General features: G+C 42.8%; 2 protein-coding genes, 1 long non-coding RNA gene and 1 pseudogene across 4 annotated transcripts; 2 read left to right on the forward strand and 2 right to left on the reverse strand.

Moving 5' to 3' along the window:
- Positions 1 to 548: 548 nt before the first annotated feature.
- Positions 549 to 3,619, reverse strand: LOC123731414 (interferon-induced protein with tetratricopeptide repeats 1-like; annotated as a pseudogene).
- A 7,153-nt stretch (positions 3,620 to 10,772) lies between these two features.
- Positions 10,773 to 13,713, reverse strand: LOC106589386 (interferon-induced protein with tetratricopeptide repeats 5). 2 transcript variants are annotated; one of them, XM_014179291.2, is made up of 2 exons: positions 13,693 to 13,713; positions 10,773 to 12,794 (listed from the first exon to the last, which is right to left on the reverse strand). In XM_014179291.2, the coding sequence occupies exon 2, from the start codon at positions 12,773 to 12,775 to the stop codon at positions 11,354 to 11,356; it is 1,422 nt and encodes a 473-aa protein (XP_014034766.2). In that variant the 5' UTR covers positions 12,776 to 12,794; positions 13,693 to 13,713; the 3' UTR covers positions 10,773 to 11,353. The 2 variants fall into 2 exon arrangements, with proteins under 2 accessions (XP_014034766.2, XP_014034765.2); XM_014179290.2 differs by lacking the exon at positions 13,693 to 13,713 and adding an exon at positions 13,451 to 13,651.
- Positions 13,537 to 15,626, forward strand: LOC123731473 (uncharacterized). The gene is made up of 3 exons (XR_006762617.1): positions 13,537 to 13,632; positions 14,606 to 14,743; positions 14,875 to 15,626. It is a non-coding gene; the product is annotated as an uncharacterized lncRNA (long non-coding RNA).
- Positions 15,627 to 19,602: 3,976 nt separating this feature from the next.
- Positions 19,603 to 20,888, forward strand: c25ha (Cholesterol 25-hydroxylase-like protein A). The gene is given in 1 exon segment (NM_001140862.1): positions 19,603 to 20,888. A coding segment is annotated over 1 exon segment (792 nt). The 5' UTR covers positions 19,603 to 19,610; the 3' UTR covers positions 20,403 to 20,888.
- The last annotated feature ends 1,144 nt before the right edge of the window (positions 20,889 to 22,032 follow it).

The raw sequence follows: 22,032 nt of genomic DNA on the forward strand, positions 1-22,032 counted from the left end.
AATAAATACATTGGCTAAAATATATTTTTTAAAGCTATTATAAAACACATCATTCTCCACTCAGAGAGAATCTAAACTATGTCTAATAAAGTTGATGCATGCACCCTTGCAGGATTTATTACTAGATCACTTTGTAAATGAATGTTTTACTCTGGTATATTATTACTGCAGTGAGAGACGAAGTTCACAGTGCACAGAGAGGTATTTGTCATTCTCCATATCATACACCACAGCCATATCATACCACTCTATGGCCTGCTGTTTCTCCCCCTGTTATTTTATACACAACCCCCAGAATACCACAGGCCTTTTCATCTGTGGGGTCTTCGGAGAAACGCTTCTCTGCGATCATCTTCAGTTTCTGGATACATCTATTCTCTTCAGCAGTGTCCTTCTGCAGCTCCAAACCTTCTTTGTAGTGCTTGATGGCCAGAGGTTCACATTTGTTGTGATACTGGTGGAACTGGCCGTAGCATAGGCTGACCACTTGCAGAATGTCAGTCTTGTCTAAGACTTTTTTGAACAGTTCCTCTGCCTTGGCGGAGTCTTTATCCTCTCCGTAGTGCAGTGCCATTTTTCCTCTTGTAGCAGAAAGCCAATTGATGATGTATTATGGCAGACTAGCTTGTACGCTTTAGTGCTCTATTCAACAGATCAATGGACTTGCCACCGTGCTCCTGTTGGTCGGAGAAACTTCCCTACATATCGTGTCACATGCATGCAGTCTTGGGACATCTCCAGAGCTTTCTCCACTAGCTCCTCTGTCTCGCCAAATATTTTATAGACAGCCGGTTTCAGGCCCAGTAGGACCATCAGGACTGCGACTTCTGGGTTGATATTTATGGCGCGTCTCAGCTGTTTGATAGCTGGCAAGTCAAAATTAGAGAGCTCTTGTTCTGCATAGCCTGCATTTTACTCACTCTCCTCAGGCTCCAGTTCCAGAGCTTTCTTGAAGCACACTACAGCTTTGTCATAGGAGAACTTGAGGTAGGTCCAGCCTTTCTCCCCGATAGACCTCAGGGTACAAGACAGATGTGGAACCAGTTGGAAACTTCTCCTTGATCTTCACTTCTCTAAGTAGCTCTGGCACTTCATGTAATCACCCACATGGTAATATAACCAGGTGAGGTCTCCATAGAAGACACAGATGTTTCTCACAGTTCTCTCCATACTGCTCTCTTGTGAGCTCCTCAGCCTTTAACAAATTAGCCACGGCCTCCTCTGGGTAACCCTCCAGGTATTTGATGTTGGCAAGAAAGCTGAAGGAACCTGCAACCCCAGCCACTTTCCTTAGAGTTTTTTTTAAATGAACCTCTGACTCCTCTGAGTTGCTCGCTATGCAGTTGTCAGGGCTTTCGGAAGGATCGGACCAATACGCTGTGTGATCGTAGTTCCACATCTTTTATTCAGTCGTGAAACTAATGCAATAAACCATAAACTTCAAATACAAAAACAAGAAAGCCGTGACGCAGAGCAGGCATACACTAATCACAAAATAATCACCCACAAAACACCAGTGGGACAAACATCAACTTAAATATGGCCTCCAATTAGAGACAACGACAACCGGCTGCCTCTAATTGGAGGTCATGCCAAACAAAAACTAACCTAGAAATACAAAACTAGAAACTAAACATAGAAATACAAAAATGGACAAACACCCCCTGTCACGCCCTGACCTACTCTACCATAGAAAATAACAACTTACTATGGTCAGGATGTGACAGTACCCCCCAAAGGTGCGGACTCCGACCGCACCTACAAAACAAAAACAAAAAACCTAAACAACAAACCCTCCCCCCAAAAAAAAGACACAACACAAAGGGAGGGTAGGGTGGGTGACTAATGTCTATGGCGGCGGCTCTGGTTCTGGGCATAGTACCCCCACCGCCCGCTGATCCCCCTGCTTCTGTATGTCCGGAGGAACCAGACCATGGATCATCGTCGGAGGCTTCGGACCGCCAACCGCCGTTGAAGACTCTGGGCTAAAGGCCGCCGCTGAAGACTCTGGGCTGCAGACCGCCGTTGAAGGCTCTGGGCTGAGGAGCGTCGCTGGAGGCTCCGGGCTGAGGAGCGTCGCTGGAGGCTCCGGGCTGAGGAGCGTCGCTGGAGGCTCCAGGCTGAGGAGAGTCGCTGGAGGCTCCGGGCTGAGGAGCGTCGCTGGAATGGTAACACGCACCTCAGGGCGAGTGCGGGGAGCAGGAACAGGACACCCCAGACTGGGCAGGCGCACTGAAGGCCTGATACGTGGGACTGGCATAGGAGGCGCCAGACTAGTAACACGCACCTCAGGGCTAGTGCAAGGAGCAGGAACAGGACACCCCGGACTGGGCAGGCGCACTGGAGGCCTGATGCGTGGGACTGGCATAGGAGGCACAGACTAGTAACACGCACCTCAGGGCTAGTGCGGGGAGCAGGAACAGGACACCCCGGACTGGGCAGGCGCACTGAAGGCCTGATGCGTGGAGCTGGCATAGGAGGCGCCAGACTAGTAACACGCACCTCAGGGCGAGTGCGAGGAGGAGGCACAGGACGTACTGGGCTCCGGAGGCGCACCGGAGGTCTGGAGCTTAGAGCTGGCACACCCCGTCCTGACTGAATGGTGATTTGCGCCAAGCAAGGGCGGAGCGCCGGCACAGGACGAACTGGGCTGTGCTGGTGAAAGGGGGTACCGTGCGTAGAGCAGGCGCAGGATAACCTGGACCGAAGAGACGCACTGGAGACCAGATACGCTGAACCGGCGCACTTCTACCTGGCTGGCGGCCAACTCTAGCACGGCAACGGTGAGGAGCTTGCACCGAGCGCACCGGGCTGTGAGTGCGCACTGGCGACACAGTGCGCACCACCGCATAACAAGGTGCTTTCTCGGTCACTCGCTCCCCACGGTAAGCACGGGGAGTTAGCTCAGGTCTTAAAATCGCCTTAGCCAATCTGCCCGCCTGCACCCCCAAAAAATGTTTTGGTGCTGACTCTCGTCCTTGCCTCTTGGTGGATATCGCGCCTCATAGTATTGCCGCTCCACTCTTGCTGCCTCGATCTCCTCCTTCGGACGGCGATACTCCCCAGCCTGCCTCCAGGGTCCTTTGCCATCCAGGATTTCCTCCCACGTCCACGACTCCCGCTGCTCCATACCACGGTGCTTGGCCCTTGGTTGGTGGGTGATTCTGTCAGGGCTTTCAGAAGGATTGGACCAATACGCAGCGTGATCGTAGTTCCACATCTTTTATTCAGGCGTGAAACTAATGCAATAAACCATAAACTTGAAATACAAAAACAAGAAAGCCGTGACGCAGAGCAGGCATACACTACTCACAAAATAATCACCCACAAAACACCAGTAGGACAAACATCAACCTAAATATGGCCTCTAATTAGAGACAATGACAACCGGCTGCCTCTAATTGGAGGTCATGCCAAACAAAAACTAACCTAGAAATACAAAACTAGAAACTAAACATAGAAATATAAAAACAGACAAACACCCCCTGTCACGCCCTGACCTACTCTACCATAGAAAATAACAACTTACTATGGTCAGGATGTGACAGCAGTCTATACTTCAAAATGTAAATTATTAAACCCTTTACCTTGTACCTATGTTTATCCTCTGTTGTTGCATGCCTTTATTTGCTGAAATCTATACCTTTCAATAAAATGTTAATCAAAATAGGTCTACAACCACTGACTGTTTCCTTGTTGAGATTTAATTGGCACATGCAGCAATGAGGAAAGTCAGTGGTTGTTTTTTATTAACGTTTTAAACAAAGGCACATGGTAAGGGTTTAAGAATGTACATTTTTAAAGTATCGACTGCATAGCGATTCAAGTTAATAAAAAAATGTTTTGTCTGCGAGCATCTTCACTTTGGAAGATATGCAGTGTTCAAACCAACTGGGAACTCGGAAATCTCTGACTTCAGTGCATTCAAAACAGCTGGGATCTCTGGAAAATAAATTAGCTCCAAATGGGAGAAGAAGAAAAAAGAAAAGAAAAAAAAAGATTTGAACGGTCATCCAACTCAAACTTTCCGACATGAAGATCACTGAAGTGATAATTTGACCTTGTAGGTTTCCAAGTTCTCAGTTGTTTTGAAATTGGCATTAGTACAACAATTATCGTGCATTCAAGACAACTGGGAACTCTAGAAAAAAGATGTCAAATCATGACGTCAGTGATTCTCAGGTTGAAAAGTCGCAGCTCTAGAAAGATGCCTGAATTGCCGACTTGGAAATCTGAGTTGGACGACCAATTCAATACCATTTTTCCCAGTTGCTTATAGTAGCCTAATGCCACGTTCACATGCTAGTCGGAACTATGAAATTCAGAAATGTCCGACTTGCTAATTGGTTGAACCAGGCATGTGTAGAACTACCCCCAGTTAGCAAGTCGAAAGTTAAGTGTTCCCTAGTTACCACAACCACGTTCATGGCATTAATGTTGTTTCTTCTCAGCCAGTGAACAATTACCTCACACGCGCATCCCCAGAGATATACATTATAACTGGAATAGGGTTTTGCACAATCTGGTCCTCAAAGACTTGTTTACTGAGGACATGCTTTCAACTGTTTTTTAAGTAAATACCTATAGGCTTACTAGCTGTTCCATGCAGAAAATATAATTAAGGCTTCCTCCAAACTCCCACACAGATTGATATCTTTGTTTGTCACAGCGCCATCAACAGGCTTTTTTCCTTGTTCCAACTGCTGATTGCCTCTTTAAGACAAGAGATTGGTGATCTCTCACTGACTTTAATTCTGATGCAAGCTTTAATTTATTAATGGCTTTGAAGAATTCCCAGGGAAGTTGCATCGTACATACAATACCTGTTAGGCGGAGCAGCACAGGGGAACCCAAGAGCAGACTCAGACCAGGAAACAGGGATGAATGAACCAAGATATTTATTGTAACAGGGAGAGATGGAGTGCAGATCCGGGGAAGCTCGGATGAGTTGTAGGAAACCAGATGTGGAGGCTGAGGTTGGAGTGAGCTGGGTTGGGACAGAGTAAACGGGTCCAGAGGGGTATCCAAGGGAGTGATGGTGAGCTGAATCCAGAACAGGGTAGCAGGGTGGTGAGATGTGGAACAGGAGACAGGAACCAGAGTAAGAGCAGCAAAACAGTGAGAGGATAAACCGCGTAAGGCAGGGAAACAGGCACAACAGGATACAGAATCTTAAATGATAACAAATAGCTAGACGCATGACTGACTGAACGGCGAATACGATCTGGCAGAGTGGAAGTGGTAGAACTGAGCATTTGTACAGGTCTTGATTATGGAACGGGTTGCAGCTGGTGGGGATCCGCTCTGACTCCAGCACACCAGTCTCCAACCACACAATCACACACAAAGGGAGAGGGAGAGAGAGAGTGTACTGGGTAAGTGGCTGCAGGTCAAGGAGACACTGGATGACAATTTTCAGCCAGTTGGCTACATGCATATCCCATCCGTTTTTTCACATGCAATTCTTAAATTAGGCTGCTCTATGCCTTCACTTTTTCTGAATATTTTCATTGAATGATGTCAGCCATGATAATATCCATCTTCAAAAGCTGATAGTCAGCACTACAATTTCACTGTCACCAGAGACATGACCTATCCCCTTATATGTAGTCAACTCACTACACTTGATAATACCTGTAATGAAGACTGTTTTATTTCTTCAAGGAATATATCTTTTAAAAGTGAACAACTTTTAAGAAACTTTATTTTTGTTTCTTATTGTTCATTTTCGACTAAGTGGAAGGGAAACTCACTGTCAAACTCCGAGGGAGTCCCCCCCAAGAGTCTGTGCATAATGAGAACTATTAACGACTTTATCCATGGTCCTTTACTAACGGTGGTATTTCCCCCTTAGGGTAACTATCATTCTAACAACTAGGCTAGTAGGCTAAGTGAGCACACCCAATAAAAGGAATTATCTTGGGATTCTGGAGACCGGGGCTATGCGTGTGTATGTCCCATGTCAAACTGTTCTCCAAATTCGCTACAACACCGCTATTTTGCAGCACATTATACACCTATAGCGCCCACTAGATTGAGTACCCTAATCTGTAAATGTATCGTACATTACAGTGGGAGAGTTAAATTATAGGACTATCCAATGGCTGCGGGAGGAATGAACAATGAAACAGGGGTTTTACGCAAGTGTCTGTGGGAGGAGAGGACCACTCCTGCATGTGCAAACCAACAAATCTGAGGCGCTATTTAAATACATTCATGGTTGCATTCACCCTTTCTTGAAATATTATTGATCTAAATATTGCCCTATTAGATAGTGATGATAGGCTATATAGGCTATAAAGAAACAATCACTAATCTGACATGACTTGGTTGGTAGCCTAACGTAATATCTCATTTCACTATCCATCTATCGGTCTTCAAGGATGGGAGGAATGAAGGATGCATAGGTTATCCCAAAAACATGGGTATCTTCTCCGTTCTGCAGGCCATTTGTCAGAGATATACCGCTTAGGCTACCGCTTGTTCACTTTATAGAGGCTAGTAGCTAGACCTGTTGGCTGTTAGATTATAATAGTGGAACGTAAAATTACTGTCTCAGACGGGGCTTTATCCAAACCCCTGCCACCTTGCTCTGTGGCAAGGTCCATGACAGGGTTTAGGGGCAGCGCTTGGGTCCAGCAGGACGCGCAGTCCTTCTCCGCGCAATCTGTAACCTACACTGAAAAGATAATACCATAGGCCTATAAGGCTACTTCATTGGAATTATAGCGTACATAAAACACCATTCCATTACGTACAAACGTGTTAGTTAACCTTTCGTTTAGACATACAGTGAGGGAAAAAAGTATTTGATCCCCTGCTGATTTTGTACGTTTGCCCACTGACAAAGAAAGGATCAGTCTATAATTTTAATGGTAGGTTTATTTGAACAGTGAGAGATAAAATAACAACAAAAATATCCAGAAAAACGCATGTCAAAAATGTTATAAATTGATTTGCATTTTAATGAGGGAAATAAGTATTTGACCCCCTCTCAATCAGAAAGATTTCTGTCTCCCAGGTGTCTTTTATACAGGTAATGAGCTGAGATTAGGAGCACACTCTTAAAGGGAGTGCTCCTAACCGCAGCTTGTTACCTGTAAAAAAGACACCTGTCCACAGAAGCAATCAATCAATCAGATTCCAAACTCTCCACCATGGCCAAGACCAAAGAGCTCTCCAAGAATGTCAGGGACAAGATTGTAGACCTACACAAGGCTGGAATGGGCTACAAGACCATCGCCAAGCAGCTTGGTAAGAAGGTGACAACATTTGGTGCGATTATTCGCAAATGGAAGAAACACAAAAGAACTGTCAATATCCCTCGGCCTGGGGCTCCATGCAAGATCTCACCTCGTGGAGTTGCAATGATCATGAGAACGGTGAGGAATCACATGGGAGGATCTTGTCAATGATCTCAAGGCAGCTGGGACCATAGTCACCAAGAAAACAATTGGTAACACACTACGCCATGAAGGACTGAAATCCTGCAGCGCCCGCAAGGTCCACCTGCTCAAGAATACATATACAGGCCCGTCTGAAGTCTGCCAATGAACATCTGAATGACTCAGAGGACAACTGGTGAAAGTGTTGTGGTCAGATGAGACCAAAATGTAGCTCTTTGACATCAACTCAACTCGCCGTATTTGGAGGAGGAGGAATGCTGCCTATGACCCCAAGAACACCATCTCCACCGTCAAACATGGAGGTGGAAACATTATGCTATGGGGGTGTTTTTCTGCTAAGGGGACAGGACAACTTCACCGCACCAAAGGGACGATGGACGGGGCCATGTACCGTCAAGTCTTGGGTGAGAACCTCCTTCCCTCAGCCAGGGCATTGAAAATGGGTCATGGATGGGTATTCCAGCATTACAATGACCCAAAACACACGGCCAAGGCAACAAAGGAGTGGCTCAAGAAGAAGCACATTAAGGTCCTGGAGTGGCCTAGCCAGTCTCCAGACCTTAATCCCATAGAAAATCTGTGGAGGAAGCTGAAGGTTCGAGTTGCCAAACGTCAGCCTTGAAACCTTAATGACTTGGAGAAGATCTGCAAAGAGGAGTGGGACAAAATCCCCCCTGAGATGTGTGCAAACCTGGTGGCCAACTACAAGAAACGTCTGACCTCTGTGATTGCCAACAAGGGTTTTGCCACCAAGTACTAAGTCATGTTTTGCAGAGGGGTCAAATACTTATTTCCCTCATTAAAATGCAAATCCTTTTATAACATTTTTGACATCCGTTTTTCTGGATTTTGTTGTTGTTATTCTGTCTCTCACTGTTCAAATAAACCTACCATTAAAATTATAGACTGATCATTTCTTTGTAAGTGGGCAAACGTACAAAATCAGCAGGGGATCAAATACATTTTTCCCCCTGCTGGGTAGATCAGCATTAATATTGCAGATAGATTGTTGCTTCTATCAATATAATAGTCTTTTTCATTTCCAATCCCCCATATTTCTTTTTTGGTAAATATTTTTTTATATATATTTACCTTCATTATTTTCCTCCAACCCCAGTATATTTTACATTAATTGTCTGTGAGTGTGCAGTGACGCCTGTTTGAACGAGTTATTTGATCATTAGATTGATACAGGTGAGTGTGCAGTTACGCCTGTTTGATCGCGTGTATTAGATCATTAGATTGATGGCCATTTGTTTGTTTTGCCCCTACTTTTTACCGCCCACAAACACACACACAACCGACCCGTCTCAACCAGTGTATGTAACCGGATGAAATACCTCTTCCAAGTCGGTGTGGTTCCTCCTTCTGAAAATACCCAATTTGTGACACAACCTCTTACAGGTCCTTATACTTATAATAATATGGCTATTATGTGCTACAAGAGCAAGGATTTCGTTGTTACTAAAGCAACTTCTAAAGTATAGTTTCACCAGTCATCTAACTCAGGCATTTTAACCGTGGCGCGCCCAGCAACCAGGAGCCAGGGATGCATTGATCATTAACAACCAAATCTCCTACTCTAATCTTGAAACTGCGACTTTATTCTCAAAATGTCGACTTTATTCTCGAAATATTGCCACTTTATTCACGGTATTTAAATTTGACTTTATAAAATGAAAATTCTACTTTATTCTCGTAATCTCGACTTTATTATAAAAGTATTTAACGTTTTTAAAGTACTATCTGTGCAAAAAAAATGTATCAGAGTACTTCCATCCATCAGCATGTATTCATTTGTATTTTTCACTTGGCACTAATACTCTTCCTTAGGCTACTCTATGCTTTCATTTTTTCGGAACATTTTATTTTCATATTATTATTTTTGTTATATTTAGTCCCACCCTTCAGCTCCGCTCAACCCCTCCCATCTATCTCTGAACATCATCCAAGTTTTTATTTCTATTAGTCATATATTTTTCATCTGTGCTGTGATGTTTCCCAAAAGACCTGTAGCTTTATATTCTCATAGTTTCTACAGATTGTGAATTAAAGATCAAATGTTTTGCTAAGAGTATTATTATATTACTGATTGATTGACTATGACTTTTCAAATCACCCAGCAGTGCTATTTGCAGTTAGATCCTTGTAAATGTTGTAATTCTTTAGCCATTCCTGAATCTGCGACCAAAAACAAGCTACATGGGCAGTACCAAAACAAGTGATCTAATGATTCTCTCTTCGCGGCAAATTCTGCAGAGCTGGGATGGTTGTATCCCCCATATATATATATATGATTCTATTGGGAGCAAGAATTGTATATAAAAAATAGTTTATTTATATTTTATCCCCTTTTTCAATATTGTCTCATCACTGCAACAGGCTCAGGAGAGGCGAAGGTCAAGCCATGCATCCTCCGAAACATTACCCACCAAACCATGCTTCTTGACACCCACCCGCTTAACCCAGAAGCCAGCTGTGCCAATGTGTCAGAAACACTGTTCAACTGATGACTGAAGTCAGCCTGCAGGCACCCAGCCCACCACAAGGAGTCACTAGAGCACAATGAGCCAAGTAAAGCACACTGGGACAAACCCTCCTATAACCCGGACAACACTGTGCCAATTGTGCGCTGCCCTATGGGACTCCTGGTCATGGCCAGTTGTGACACAGCCTGGGATCAAACCCGGGTCTGTAGTGACACCTCAAGCACTGCAATGCAGTGCCTTAGACCGCTGCGCCACTCGAGAGGCCATACCAATCTAAATTGAATCCGGTGCTGTTTTGTGTATCAGTTCATAAACCATTGAATCGGTACATTGAAAATCTCTTCCTAACTATTGTGCAACCTGAATGGCAGCACAACAGTTTGCAATTTTACTGTCACCAGAGCCATAGCCTAACCCCTTATATGAAGCCTACTCACTACAGTTGTTAAATGCCCAGTGCAGTAGAAACATGATTTTCCTGTGATTTATATATATTTCCACACTATGAGGTTGGAATAGTACTATGAAATTGTGAACATTTGTGTAAGTGCTGTTTGGAAAGACTGCCTGACATTTGGTGGGAGTTTTGGCCTTCCATGGTGACATCACCATGCGGTAAATTAGTTAATAGACCAATAAGAAAGAGTTCCAAACCTCTCTGCCAATAACAGATCATTTTCACTTTTCCCCTCCCCACTCAAACCACTCCCAGACAGTCCTAGCTAAATTCTTTCTTGAGAAATTGCTCTTTGCTATGAAGCAATTTTTGTTTATTTTTGACCATTTTAATTGAAAACAATCACAGTAAGGTACTAAAATGTTACCTACAAATTATTTGATATTGAGAGAAAAAAAAACAGCTGCATTGGACCTTAAATATCTGAAATGGAATTACTTTTAATTTTGTTATGGAATTTATCTTAAACAACATAAAAATAAGTACATTTCTTATTGTTCCCTGTTATGTAAGTGGTAGGTAGACTCACTGTCTCTCAAACTTCGAGTGAGTCCCTCCAAACTCCAATCAAAGTGCAAGCATGGAGATTCTTAGAGGGAACAACAGGAAACGTATATATCTGACGTGGTTCCCCTTTATTAAGCAATGTTGGCTTTTTGTTCTTGTTAGCAATTTAACAAGAACAAAAGATAATCAAGACTTTGGTACTGTGTTTTATTACCTCTTCAGAATGTTATTGTCAGTTTAAGCAACAGTTTAACAGTCAATGAAAATATCTAATCATTTACGCGATAGGGGACACATCCAAAGACATCAACAACAAAAAATCTCACAAAAGTAATAGAATCTTACTCAAATTTTCTTTGCAATTTTTTTACACAAAATCAAACTTAAGAAGCATACATGCAACTTGAAGTAAATGTTACTCCATGATTAAAACCATTAAAATGCATGTAGCAGTATTCTTATGTAAGCCATGCGTTGTGTTACAATAAAATATATCATTTGAGTTTCATTCCTTTGCCTAGGGCATCTGTGAGGTCATCTGTGTCTGGAGAGTGCACATTGACTCTCCTTGGCTCTTCAGCCTGTCTCTCCTCTTTGTCTTCAGTGGCGAGGAACGCCAAAATCTCAGAGGCCTCGCCAACTCTCCTCTTGTTAGCCTGGCACCTCTCTGCTATCTGCTTAAGCTTCTTCCCAGCCTCCTTCCTGTCCCAACTCTCAATATGAATCTGGTAGGCCTTTTTGAATTGTGTCACAGCCCTGCCCTCATCTTTCTTCTTGTGGAACAGAAACAAGCCAAAGCTGGTGTAGCAGTGCTGCTTGTCAGAGTCATTGAGGGATTCATCTTTCAACAGGTTCATGAAGATCTTCATCGCCTCTTCCAGCTGGTAGTTGTTCCCGTAGGCCTCAGCCAGGTTCACCCTGGCGTGGATGTTGGAGGGCTTCAGATCTACGGCTCTGGAGAAGTGACGGATGCAGTCCTCCACCTTTGCTTTGATCTGGCCCCCACTGACTCGTCCCCCTTTCCTCTTCTGCTCGAACATCTGACTGAGCTGTTGTTTGTGACACAGGCCAATTTGGTGATGGAGGAAGTGGGAGTTTGGAGACAGCTCCAGAGCTTTCCCCAAAATGTGTAGGGACTCATTGACGGAGCCCTCGTATCTGAAAAACTTTGCCACGTAACGCATGACGTGAGGCACATCAGGAGACAGTCTGAGGGCTTCTGTGATGAGTTTCATGGATTCTTGTTTATTTTTGTTCTGAAGCTTCAGGGCTAGGAGGACCATAACCTCCGAGTTATCAGGCTCCAATGACAAGGCTTTCCTTAGCTGAGTGGTAGCTTCACTTTCCTCTGACCTCACTTTGTTATCCCTAACCATGCCCTCCAACCTGTACAGGACTATGGCATAGCCCACATTGAAAGAAGCATTGTTTGGCTCCCCCTCTATAGCTTTCTGAAAGCTCTCTTTTACCCTCTTATAAAAGAATGCCCCAAGCCTGATAAGGCTCCAACCTTTCTCACCATGTACGGAAGGTAAGCTGCCTTGAATCTTTGAGGCACTTGGAATACCCTTATTGATGTTTTCCAGCTTCCCAAGGTAGGCATCCACCTCATCCATGTTCCCTAAGTGATAGTGAACCCATGCAAAGTTAGCGTAGGTCACCAGTAACTCTGTCTCATACTGCCTGTCCTTCAGTGCACTCTCAGCCTTGTGGAGATACTCAAGAGCACTAACATTATTTTCCACTAGGTGGCTCAGGAACGCTAGTAAGTTGAAATATGTGACATGGTATTTTGAAGGGCAGAACTTCATGATTCGATCCAGGAGTTTTTCAGGGATGCTGTCCAGTTCCTTAATGGCAGCCTTCCTTATGCCCCATGTGAAGTGACACTCAAGTGCTTTCAGCTTGACTTCCATATCTGCTTTGACCGAAGGGCTGTGAGAAAAAGGCAACAATACCATTATTAACACCCAGCATTTTAACTGTTGTTGTCACTTCTGCCTCCCAAGGTGTCGCACCATAAAGCTGAGGGTCACATAATCACAACTGTACCTAAGGTCGTCAGGTTAATCAACACCCTCTCCCCTGAGACCTGACCTACACTATCTGCCTATTCTATCCTTTCACACACTTACACTAATGCCTAGCTCCCTCTACTGCCCAAACATTAATATTGCACTAGCACTATCGAACTATACAGTATGACCTATTTTCTTCTTAATGTTTTTCTTCATATATGTTGTGGTAATTATATTAATCATTTTTCATGTGTAGTCCACCTGTCAACTGTCACCTTTAATTTCCAGCAATAATTGTCACTGGATAAATAAAATGTAAATTGAACTGAAGCAGCACACCACATGGATTATTACTGTGTCATGTCAAATCGATTATACAAATTATAGGTGTTATTAGCAATACGAAATTACACTAATGGTAGTATACGCTAAATAAATCCTGATTTCAAAGAGAAATATCAGAGGTGATGCCAAAGTGTGCCTTCAATTCATTGATGAAATACAATAAAAAATGCAATATATATTTATATCGCACCAAGAGATCCTGTCTAATTTTCGTAGTTAAAGTCTTACCTCATCTTGTTGAATACAGCGAGTTGTTTTTTGTAATGCACAAGTACGCGGACGTAGCCTACACAGCCGAAACAACTCACTCCCTGGCAATATATAGGCCTTCTGCAATTCGCAAAAGACAGGAAACCGAAACTGATGCGTAGCTGCTTTGCCAAAGTTTCGATTCTGACAAGTGACAATAGGTAATTTATTAACATTTTGTACTGTAACCTAACAAAGATGTTGGTATATAGTCTACTGACCTTCGATCATCACGTGAGAAAAGTTTTCAAACCGTGAATAGAAAAGCAGTGCCATCAACAATTTACTCAAACCTGCATGAAGATAATTCCTGTGATGCAATGATTGACCATGTACTGGCGCTGTGTACTATATAAAGGGGAAAGGAGAAGTTGATATAAGGGGTAAAGGAGATGATTGTAGAAATATTATTTTCCAGCGAGTATATATTGAAATAGTTTTTTCAACACTAGCGACTCTACAATCACTCGTTGTTTTTGAACAATGCTTATTTACATGATGAATAACCAAATTTGGAAATTATAATAACACTTACAAGTATTTTTTTTTTATTGCAAGATGTATCATCATCCATATGGTACAATTGCACAAAAAAACGGAGCTTTGTGACACTACATGACAGATCTTAATACATAGAAACATATGTATTCCGAAAGTAATACATTTGAACTGAAATGTTCTTTGCTACTTTTAAATTAAATAAAAAGAAGCGTACAGCCAGAGATGCATACTCCCAACTTGAACTTCACCATTAAAAACATGAAAATGCATGCAGCATGCAGCGTAGTACCGTGTGGCTCAGTTGGTAGAGCATGGTGTTTGCAACGCCAGGGTTGTGTGTTCAATTCCCACAGGTGACCAGTACGGGGAAAAAAATGTATGTAATGTATGCATTCACTACTGTAAGTCGCTCTTATTGTCTGCTAAATGACTCAAATGTAAACTGCACAGTTGGTTAGGGGCTTGTAAGTAAGCATTTCACGGTAAAGTCTATACTTGTTGTATTTGGCGCATGTGACAAAGATTCATTTGAGCGGTGTTTCAATGTAAGCCATGCATTGTCTTATAGCTACGTATATCATCTGAGTTTCATTCCTTTGCCGAAAGAATCTGACAGGACGTCTGTGTCCTCAGACTACCTCTCCTGTTTGAGGAACGACAAAATCTCAGAGGCCTCGCCAACTCTCTTCTTGTTAGCCTGCCACCTCTGTGATCCCCTGAGAAGTGCCTCTTCCCAGCCTGCCTCCTTTCCCAACTCTCAATCCAAATCTGGTAGGCATTTTTTAACTATGTCACAGCGCCATTCCTGTCTCTCTTCTTGCTATACCAAAGCCGGTATAGCAGAGCTGCTTGTCTGAGTCACTGAGGGACTTGTCCTCTAATATCTTCATCTTCTCTTCCAGCTGGTAGTTGTTCCCATAGGCCTCAGCCAGGTTCACCCTGGTGTGGTCGTTGGAGGGCTTCAGATCCACGGCTCTGGAGAAGTGAAGGATGCAGACCTCCACCTTCGCTTTTATCCTTGATGTCAGCCTTTTTTATTCCCCATGTAATGTGACGTTCAAGTGCTTTCAGCTTGACTTCCATATCTGCTTTGACCTCTGTGAGGAAAAAGAAAAAATACGAATTATTATAAATTATTATATTATTACTTTCAACATTGTTATCGTTGTTAACAGTCATAATCATCCTCATCTTCAACACAACAGCATTGTTTGTTATTGTGATAAAGTAGTTCAGAGAGATAGATTATGTGCATGTAATTCAATTATTTTACAATTGGTGTAAAATTCTTACCTCGTTTTATTTTCGATGGCAGATAAGATATATGACCACAGTATTGAGGTAATAAAAATCTGAGACTACTGCAAACCAATAATGTATATAAACCCTGGATTGTGATTTTTCTATGTATTGACCATTGAGAGGCTTTGAAGCCACCGGTTGGCCATATTGGCACTCCCCAGTAGGAGCAGTCCTCCATAGGAATGAATGGAAATTTACAGTATTTCAATTCAATGTTTCAAGGACAAAATTACATGTATTTAAGTATTTTTATTGTTGTAATGGTAACAGTACATTAGTTATCTAAAAAAAAGTACTTTAAGGAAAATGTTATACATATATATATATATATATATATATACACTGCTCAAAAAATAAAGGGAACACTTAAACAACAATGTAACTCCAAGTCAATCACACTTCTGTGAAATCAAACTGTCCACTTAGGAAGCAACACTGATTGACAATAAATTTCACATGCTGTTGTGCAAATGGAATAGACAACAGGTGGAAATTATAGGCAATTAGCAAGACACCCCCAATAAAGGAGTGGTTCTGCAGGTGGGGACCACAGACCAATTCTCAGTTCCTATGCTTCCTGGCTGATGTTTTGGTCACTTTTGAATGCTGGCGGTGCTTTCACTCTAGTGGTAGCATGAGACGGAGTCTACAACCCACACAAGTGGCTCAGGTAGTGCAGCTCATCCAGGATGGCACATCAATGCGAGCTGTGGCAAGAAGGTTTGCTGTGTCTGTCAGCGTAGTGTCCAGAGCATGGAGGCGCTACCAGGAGACAGGCCAGTACATCAGGAGACGTGGAGGAGGCCGTAGGAGGGCAACAACCCAGCAGCAGGACCGCTACTTCCGCCTTTGTGCAAGGAGGAGCAGGAGAAGCACTGCCAGAGCCCTGCAAAATGACCTCCAGCAGGCCACAAATGTGCATGTGTCTGCTCAAACGGTCAGAAACAGACTCCATGAGGGTGGTATGAGGGCCCGACGTCCACAGGTAGGGGTTGTGCTTACAGCCCAACACCGTGCAGGACGTTTGGCATTTGCCAGAGAACACCAAGATTGGCAAATTTGCCACTGGCGCCCTGTGCTCTTCACAGAAGAAAGCAGGTTCACACTGAGCACGTGACAGACGTGACAGTCTGGAGACGCCGTGGAGAACGTTCTGCTGCCTGCAACATCCTCCAGCATGACCGGTTTGGCGGTGGGTCAGTCATGTTGTGGGGTGGCAATTCTTTGGGGGGCCGCACAGCCCTCCATGTGCTCGCCAGAGGTAGCCTGACTGCCATTTGGTACCGAGATGAGATCCTCAGACCCCTTGTGAGACCATATGCTGGTGCGGTTGGCCCTGGGTTCCTCCTAATGCAAGACAATGCTAGACCTCATGTGACTGGAGTGTGTCAGCAGTTCCTGCAAGAGGAAGGCATTGATGCTATGGACTGGCCCGCCCGTTCCCCAGACCTGAATCCAATTGAGCACATCTGGGACATCATGTCTCGCTCCATCCACCAACGCCACGTTGCACCACAGACTGTCCAGGAGTTGGCGGATGCTTTAGTCCAGGTCTGGGAGGAGATCCCTCAGGAGACCATCTGCCACCTCATCAGGAGCATGCCCAGGCGTTGTAGGGAGTTCATACAGGCACGTGGAGCCCACACACACACTACCGAGCCTCATTTTGACTTGTTTTAAGGACATTACATCAAAGTTGGATCAGCCTGTAGTGTGGTTTTCCACTTTAATTTTGAGTGTGACTCCAAATCCAGACCTCCATGTGTTAATAAATTGGATTTCCATTGATTATTTTTGTGTGATTTTGTTGTCAGCACATTCAACTATGTAAAGAAAAAAGTATTTAATAAGATTATTTCTTTCATTCAGATCTAGGATGTGTTGTTTAAGTGTTCCCTTTATTTTTTTGAGCAGTATATATATATATATATATAATATGTGTGTGTGTTTTTTAATGTTACCTCACATAATATAATTTCAAAGTATCCATTAAAGTGTCTTTAGTATAATACATTTATGGCAAAAATGAATGTAGACAATAAATGCATTTCTATAGCTGCCTAAATATTTTTTACATCGGTGGAGTGCCAAGATGGAGGCTTCAAAACAGCGCCCCCTGGAAGTAATGTAGTGTATATAGAAATAATTGGCACAGAAACTTGAACTAGCCACTCCCTGGCATATTATTTTTATTTTGCAGAGTCGAAAACGAAACTGGTACGTGATTGCCATGAGTTTCTATTCTGCCAAATAGCTATTTATCATGTTACAAAGTATTTTTTATATTAATAAAAAAACAGTAGCCTACTATCAACAACTGAATCGAAATTTAGATCATGTGTATGCACCCTCCTATTAATAGTATCTCAAGCATACCATACATCCGGCTTCTACATTTGCATTGCTTGCTGTTTAGGGTTTTAGGCTGGGTTTCTGTACAGCACTTTGTGACATCAGCTGATGTAAGAAGGGCTTTATAAATACATTTGATTGATTGATGGATTTCTCCAACAATTTACCGGGTCGCGTTTACGAACTATCGGTATTCATCTTTATAATTACTTGTTTTAACCACTTGATGGCGCTCTGCACTAGGAGCCAGAGGGGCAAAATATGTTTGGGTTTCATCCGTGGCCAGTGTCCACTCAAAATAGAGCAGACAACACAGCAGCATTCTACTTATGAAATTACAATGCTAAAGATACAGATTCCTGATCTCTCACTTTCAATTTTCAATCTGAGGCAATATTTATTTTATTCATGGCTTTGAAGAACTCATAGGGAAGTTGCATTAGGCCTACATACAATATGTACACTACCGGTCCAAAGTTTTAGAACACCCACTCATTCAAGGCTTTTTCTTATTTTTTTTTACTATTTTCTACATTGTTGAATAATAGTGAAGACATCAAATTGATGAAATAACACATATGGAATCATGTAGTAACCAAAAGTGTTAAACAAATCCAAATATATTTTATATTTGATATTCTTCAAATAGCCATCCTTTGCCATGATGGCAGCTTTGCACTGAAAAATCAACACTAGTTAACACTGGCCAATTTGCTGTGTATAGATCAACATCTGTGTAACATGATCAATGTAAAGTGGTTCACTAAGGCAGATTGTGTGACAGAGGGGGGAGCCAAAGTAAACCCATAGATCCAGTCGGCACTGCCACAGATATGATCAGAATTGAGATTTGGGAATGTAGCCATTGGGTGTGGGGTAAGCTTGGAAAGTACACCCTGGATTTTCCGGGAATGGAAGGGTGTCAATTTGTACCTGACACCAAAGAACCTGTCAAGACAAGTGGAACTGAACTTACCTTTCCTTATCTAAGAAAGGGAGAGTCACCACTTGACTCACTCCCACTCTCTCCTTGTGATTCATAGGATAGATGGATATCATTTTAAGTGGAGATGAGGATTGACTTTAATCCCAACTAACCCCTAGTTAGTTGCCACATCCAGTTTACAGAAAGTGCTATTAAGATCCTCATTGTGCTTACAAAATGCTGTAATTACTGTGGTTTTGTTAACAGATGTTTATCAAGAGTAGGGCTTGATAGATCCTATATGAGACATGGTCTATTATCCAGCTATTCACTCTAAATACCAAGGCAGTCGACCATTCAACATCAGGAATGAGAGGTTTCCTTTTCTGATGGATCTCTGGCTCTGACTTAATACTGTTCAGGAACACATCCCTAGAACTGATGAATGGAAAGTTCATTTCATCACACATTGGAATGTGAATAGAAGGCAAACGTGTAGAACGGAAACAGAAAGCAATTAACAGCACCACCCACTGTTTGCATCGTCACTATGCCTAGTTCTCAGCTGTCACGGGAATCCTGCTACACAGGTTGAGTAATCAGAATGTCACAGCTCTGTTGTAACAGTGGTAAAGTCTCTCTGACTGTCAGTGGGTCAGACCTCCATCACCTCTCACCACATTGTTTGCTCCTGGCAAAAGAAAAATGTTCAACCCAACCCTCCTCCTTGTCCTCCTCTTCCCTTTGATAACATTATGCAATACAGGGAAACGTTGATATTCCTTAGCTTAGAATAACACTCATTTCTGGTTATGAAGGTATTTATTTAATGATTGTATTGAGATTTTCAATGCAGGCACACAGAACAATCATACTCTGAATCAGATAACTGAGCTAAGTGTGGAATAAGTCAAGGGGTATGAATACTTTCTGAACGCACTGTAAGTGAGAAGTCCCCAGGAAGTTTAGTAAGGCTATATAAGGACATCTGTGGGCGGATACCTTTCACAGAGAACTCATTAAAAGGAAGAGCTTTTGCAGGAGGTTGTTTAAACACGAATGTCAAGCTCACACACAACAAGACTGAACACAATGCTTCTACAGAGCCTATGGGACTTCATACTGGGATATAATGCGTGGCTCAGATCACCTTTCTTCCCTGTGCTTTTCTCCCTCAGTGTCTACCTCACCTTCTGCCTGCCCTTCGTGGTGCTGGACCTCCTCTCCCCCAGGCTGGCCTGGATCAGGACCTTTAAGATCCAGCAGAAGAGCCATGTCTCCTGGACCATGATGTGGAGCTGCCTGGCTCTCTCCCTCTACAACCATGTAGTGTTCCTCTTCCCTCTCACTGTGCTGCACTGGTTCTGGAGACCAGCCAGCTTCATAGCCGAGGCCCCCGGAACGCTGCGTCTCATCTGGGACGTGGTCGCCTGCCTACTCCTGTTCGACTTTCAATATTTCATCTGGCATCTGCTGCACCATAAGGTGCCCTGGCTGTACCGGACATTCCACAAGGTGCATCACAAGCACACATCCACCTTCGCACTGACCACGGAGTACTCTGGGGCCTATGAGACCCTGTCTCTGGGCTTCTTCGCTGGGGTCAACCCTCTGCTGCTGGGCTGCCACCCCCTGACAGAGATGCTCTTCTATGTTCTGAATATCTGGCTTTCTGTGGAGGACCACTCTGGCTATGACCTGCCCTGGTCCACGCATAGACTGGTGCCCTTTGGGCTCTACGGTGGAGCTCCGCACCACGACCTGCACCATCTGAAGTTCAAGTTCAACTATGCTCCGTACTTCACACACTGGGACAGGGTTTTTGGGACATTGCACAAGCATTCAGACTGAATTTATGCACAGATGATTGGACATCTTGAATATCTTTTATGTTAAAAGGATGGGATGCAGAGTGCATCACTTTGTGATATATTGTATTATATGCTGATGTTATTTAGCATAGTAAAGATAAAGCTGTATTTAAGTTATTTATTTAATTAAACGTGTTATTTATTATGGCATAGCCTGACTGCAGATTTTCTATGACTGTTGTATATGAAAGTTATCTCTAAAGATTCATGCAATGGACTCACATAAAAAAAAAACAGTTACATTAACCAGTTTAGAGCTGTGATGCTAGTTTACAGAACTGTCAGAATGAATTTGACTGGGATTGAATGACTGAAAACTATTGTGAATGTTTGTGTTGACTTCTCAGTGCTACTGGGTGAGCATCACAGAACAAAATGTTCAGCTGTTTCAAGCTGTATGCAGTATTAACAAGAGATAACCCCCAACAGGTTAGTTACAAAACAAGGAGCAATAAAAATTATGACCTAAATATTTGTGTGGCTCGCTTTCATTAATCTACATTCTTCTGTATGCAAGCCTATTTGTTCATACGATGTTGTTGATTTAGATGGCTGTTTTCAGATACAGCAATGCTGCATGCAGAACCACCATGATGGTTTTCTATGAAGCATACATACATAAACATAATTTGTATGTGGCATTTTGAAACCCATGAGTGTGCCACCGTGCACACAGATGACTCATAAATCATGTGATCTAAGTGGATGGATTCTTCTCACCAAAGTCTTGATGCATTGCAAATTCCCTTTGTCTGGGGACTGAAGCTATGCGTTATTTTGGTAATCATGACCTTGTGAACAAAAGATGTCAATACTCATTCCAAGATCCATTCGTTTTTTTCTGGACCCTGTGACCTGATCATGAACAAAAGTGTTCTACAGTAGCATGTACTCATTTTATGAGTTTCTAACAAACTGTTTTCTGTCTTACTTAATATATATGGACAATAGTATTCATGTTAATTAGGCCCTTTCCAATATTACTGTAATCAGGTGAAAGTTGTGCAAAAATCCATTGGTGACAGGATGCAGACACTTCCAAACGAAATATGAAGTCGCCAAAGCCTTATCTAAAAAGGGAAAAGGACATCTTCCTGAGATTGACAATTGAGAATTTCCCAGAAGTAATTGGAGAATTCCCGAACAGGAGAAGGAACAATAAAATTCTGCAGACGAAACAGAGCCGTCAGACACTCATTTCCTGGCCGATGCAATACACTGTATGATATGTTCAGGATTATATCTTTGTGAACATGTAGGATTCTTTGTGAATGTTATGATAGCGTTTAGAGCAGTGTTTTCAAGATAGTGGTTTGCAGCCCACTGGGGGTCGCCACTGGTCCATGGGTTGTGGTCAAGCCTGTTTTGATGTTAGAAGAAGTACTGGCTTTGTTTAATCACTGAGTCACAGGGGAACAAAAAGTGGGGAACCTCTGTTTGAAGCAATATCACACAGATTGAGAATATTATATTATTTCATGTCTGCTATTCGTGGTTCACTTTTACAGACAACTAGAAGTACGACGTATCCTAAGATCCTCTGTCTCTTTCTAAAACAAATTTGATCAACATTGTTATTGGATAATATGTGAGAATGATGGTGTTTAGGT

Source organism: Salmo salar, chromosome ssa28, assembly GCF_905237065.1.
Source record: "Salmo salar chromosome ssa28, Ssal_v3.1, whole genome shotgun sequence".
Classification (NCBI taxonomy): domain Eukaryota; kingdom Metazoa; phylum Chordata; class Actinopteri; order Salmoniformes; family Salmonidae; genus Salmo; species Salmo salar.

Excerpts from the sequence above, each read along its gene's own strand:
- LOC106589386 (XM_014179290.2), bottom strand. The coding sequence starts at position 13,647 with ATGTTAATAAATTACCTATTGTCACTTGTCAGAATCGAAACTTTGGCA. Across the intron at positions 12,795-13,450 it reads GCTGTATTCAACAAGATGAG|CCCTTCGGTCAAAGCAGATA; the intron begins GTAAGACTTTAA and ends TTTTTCTCACAG.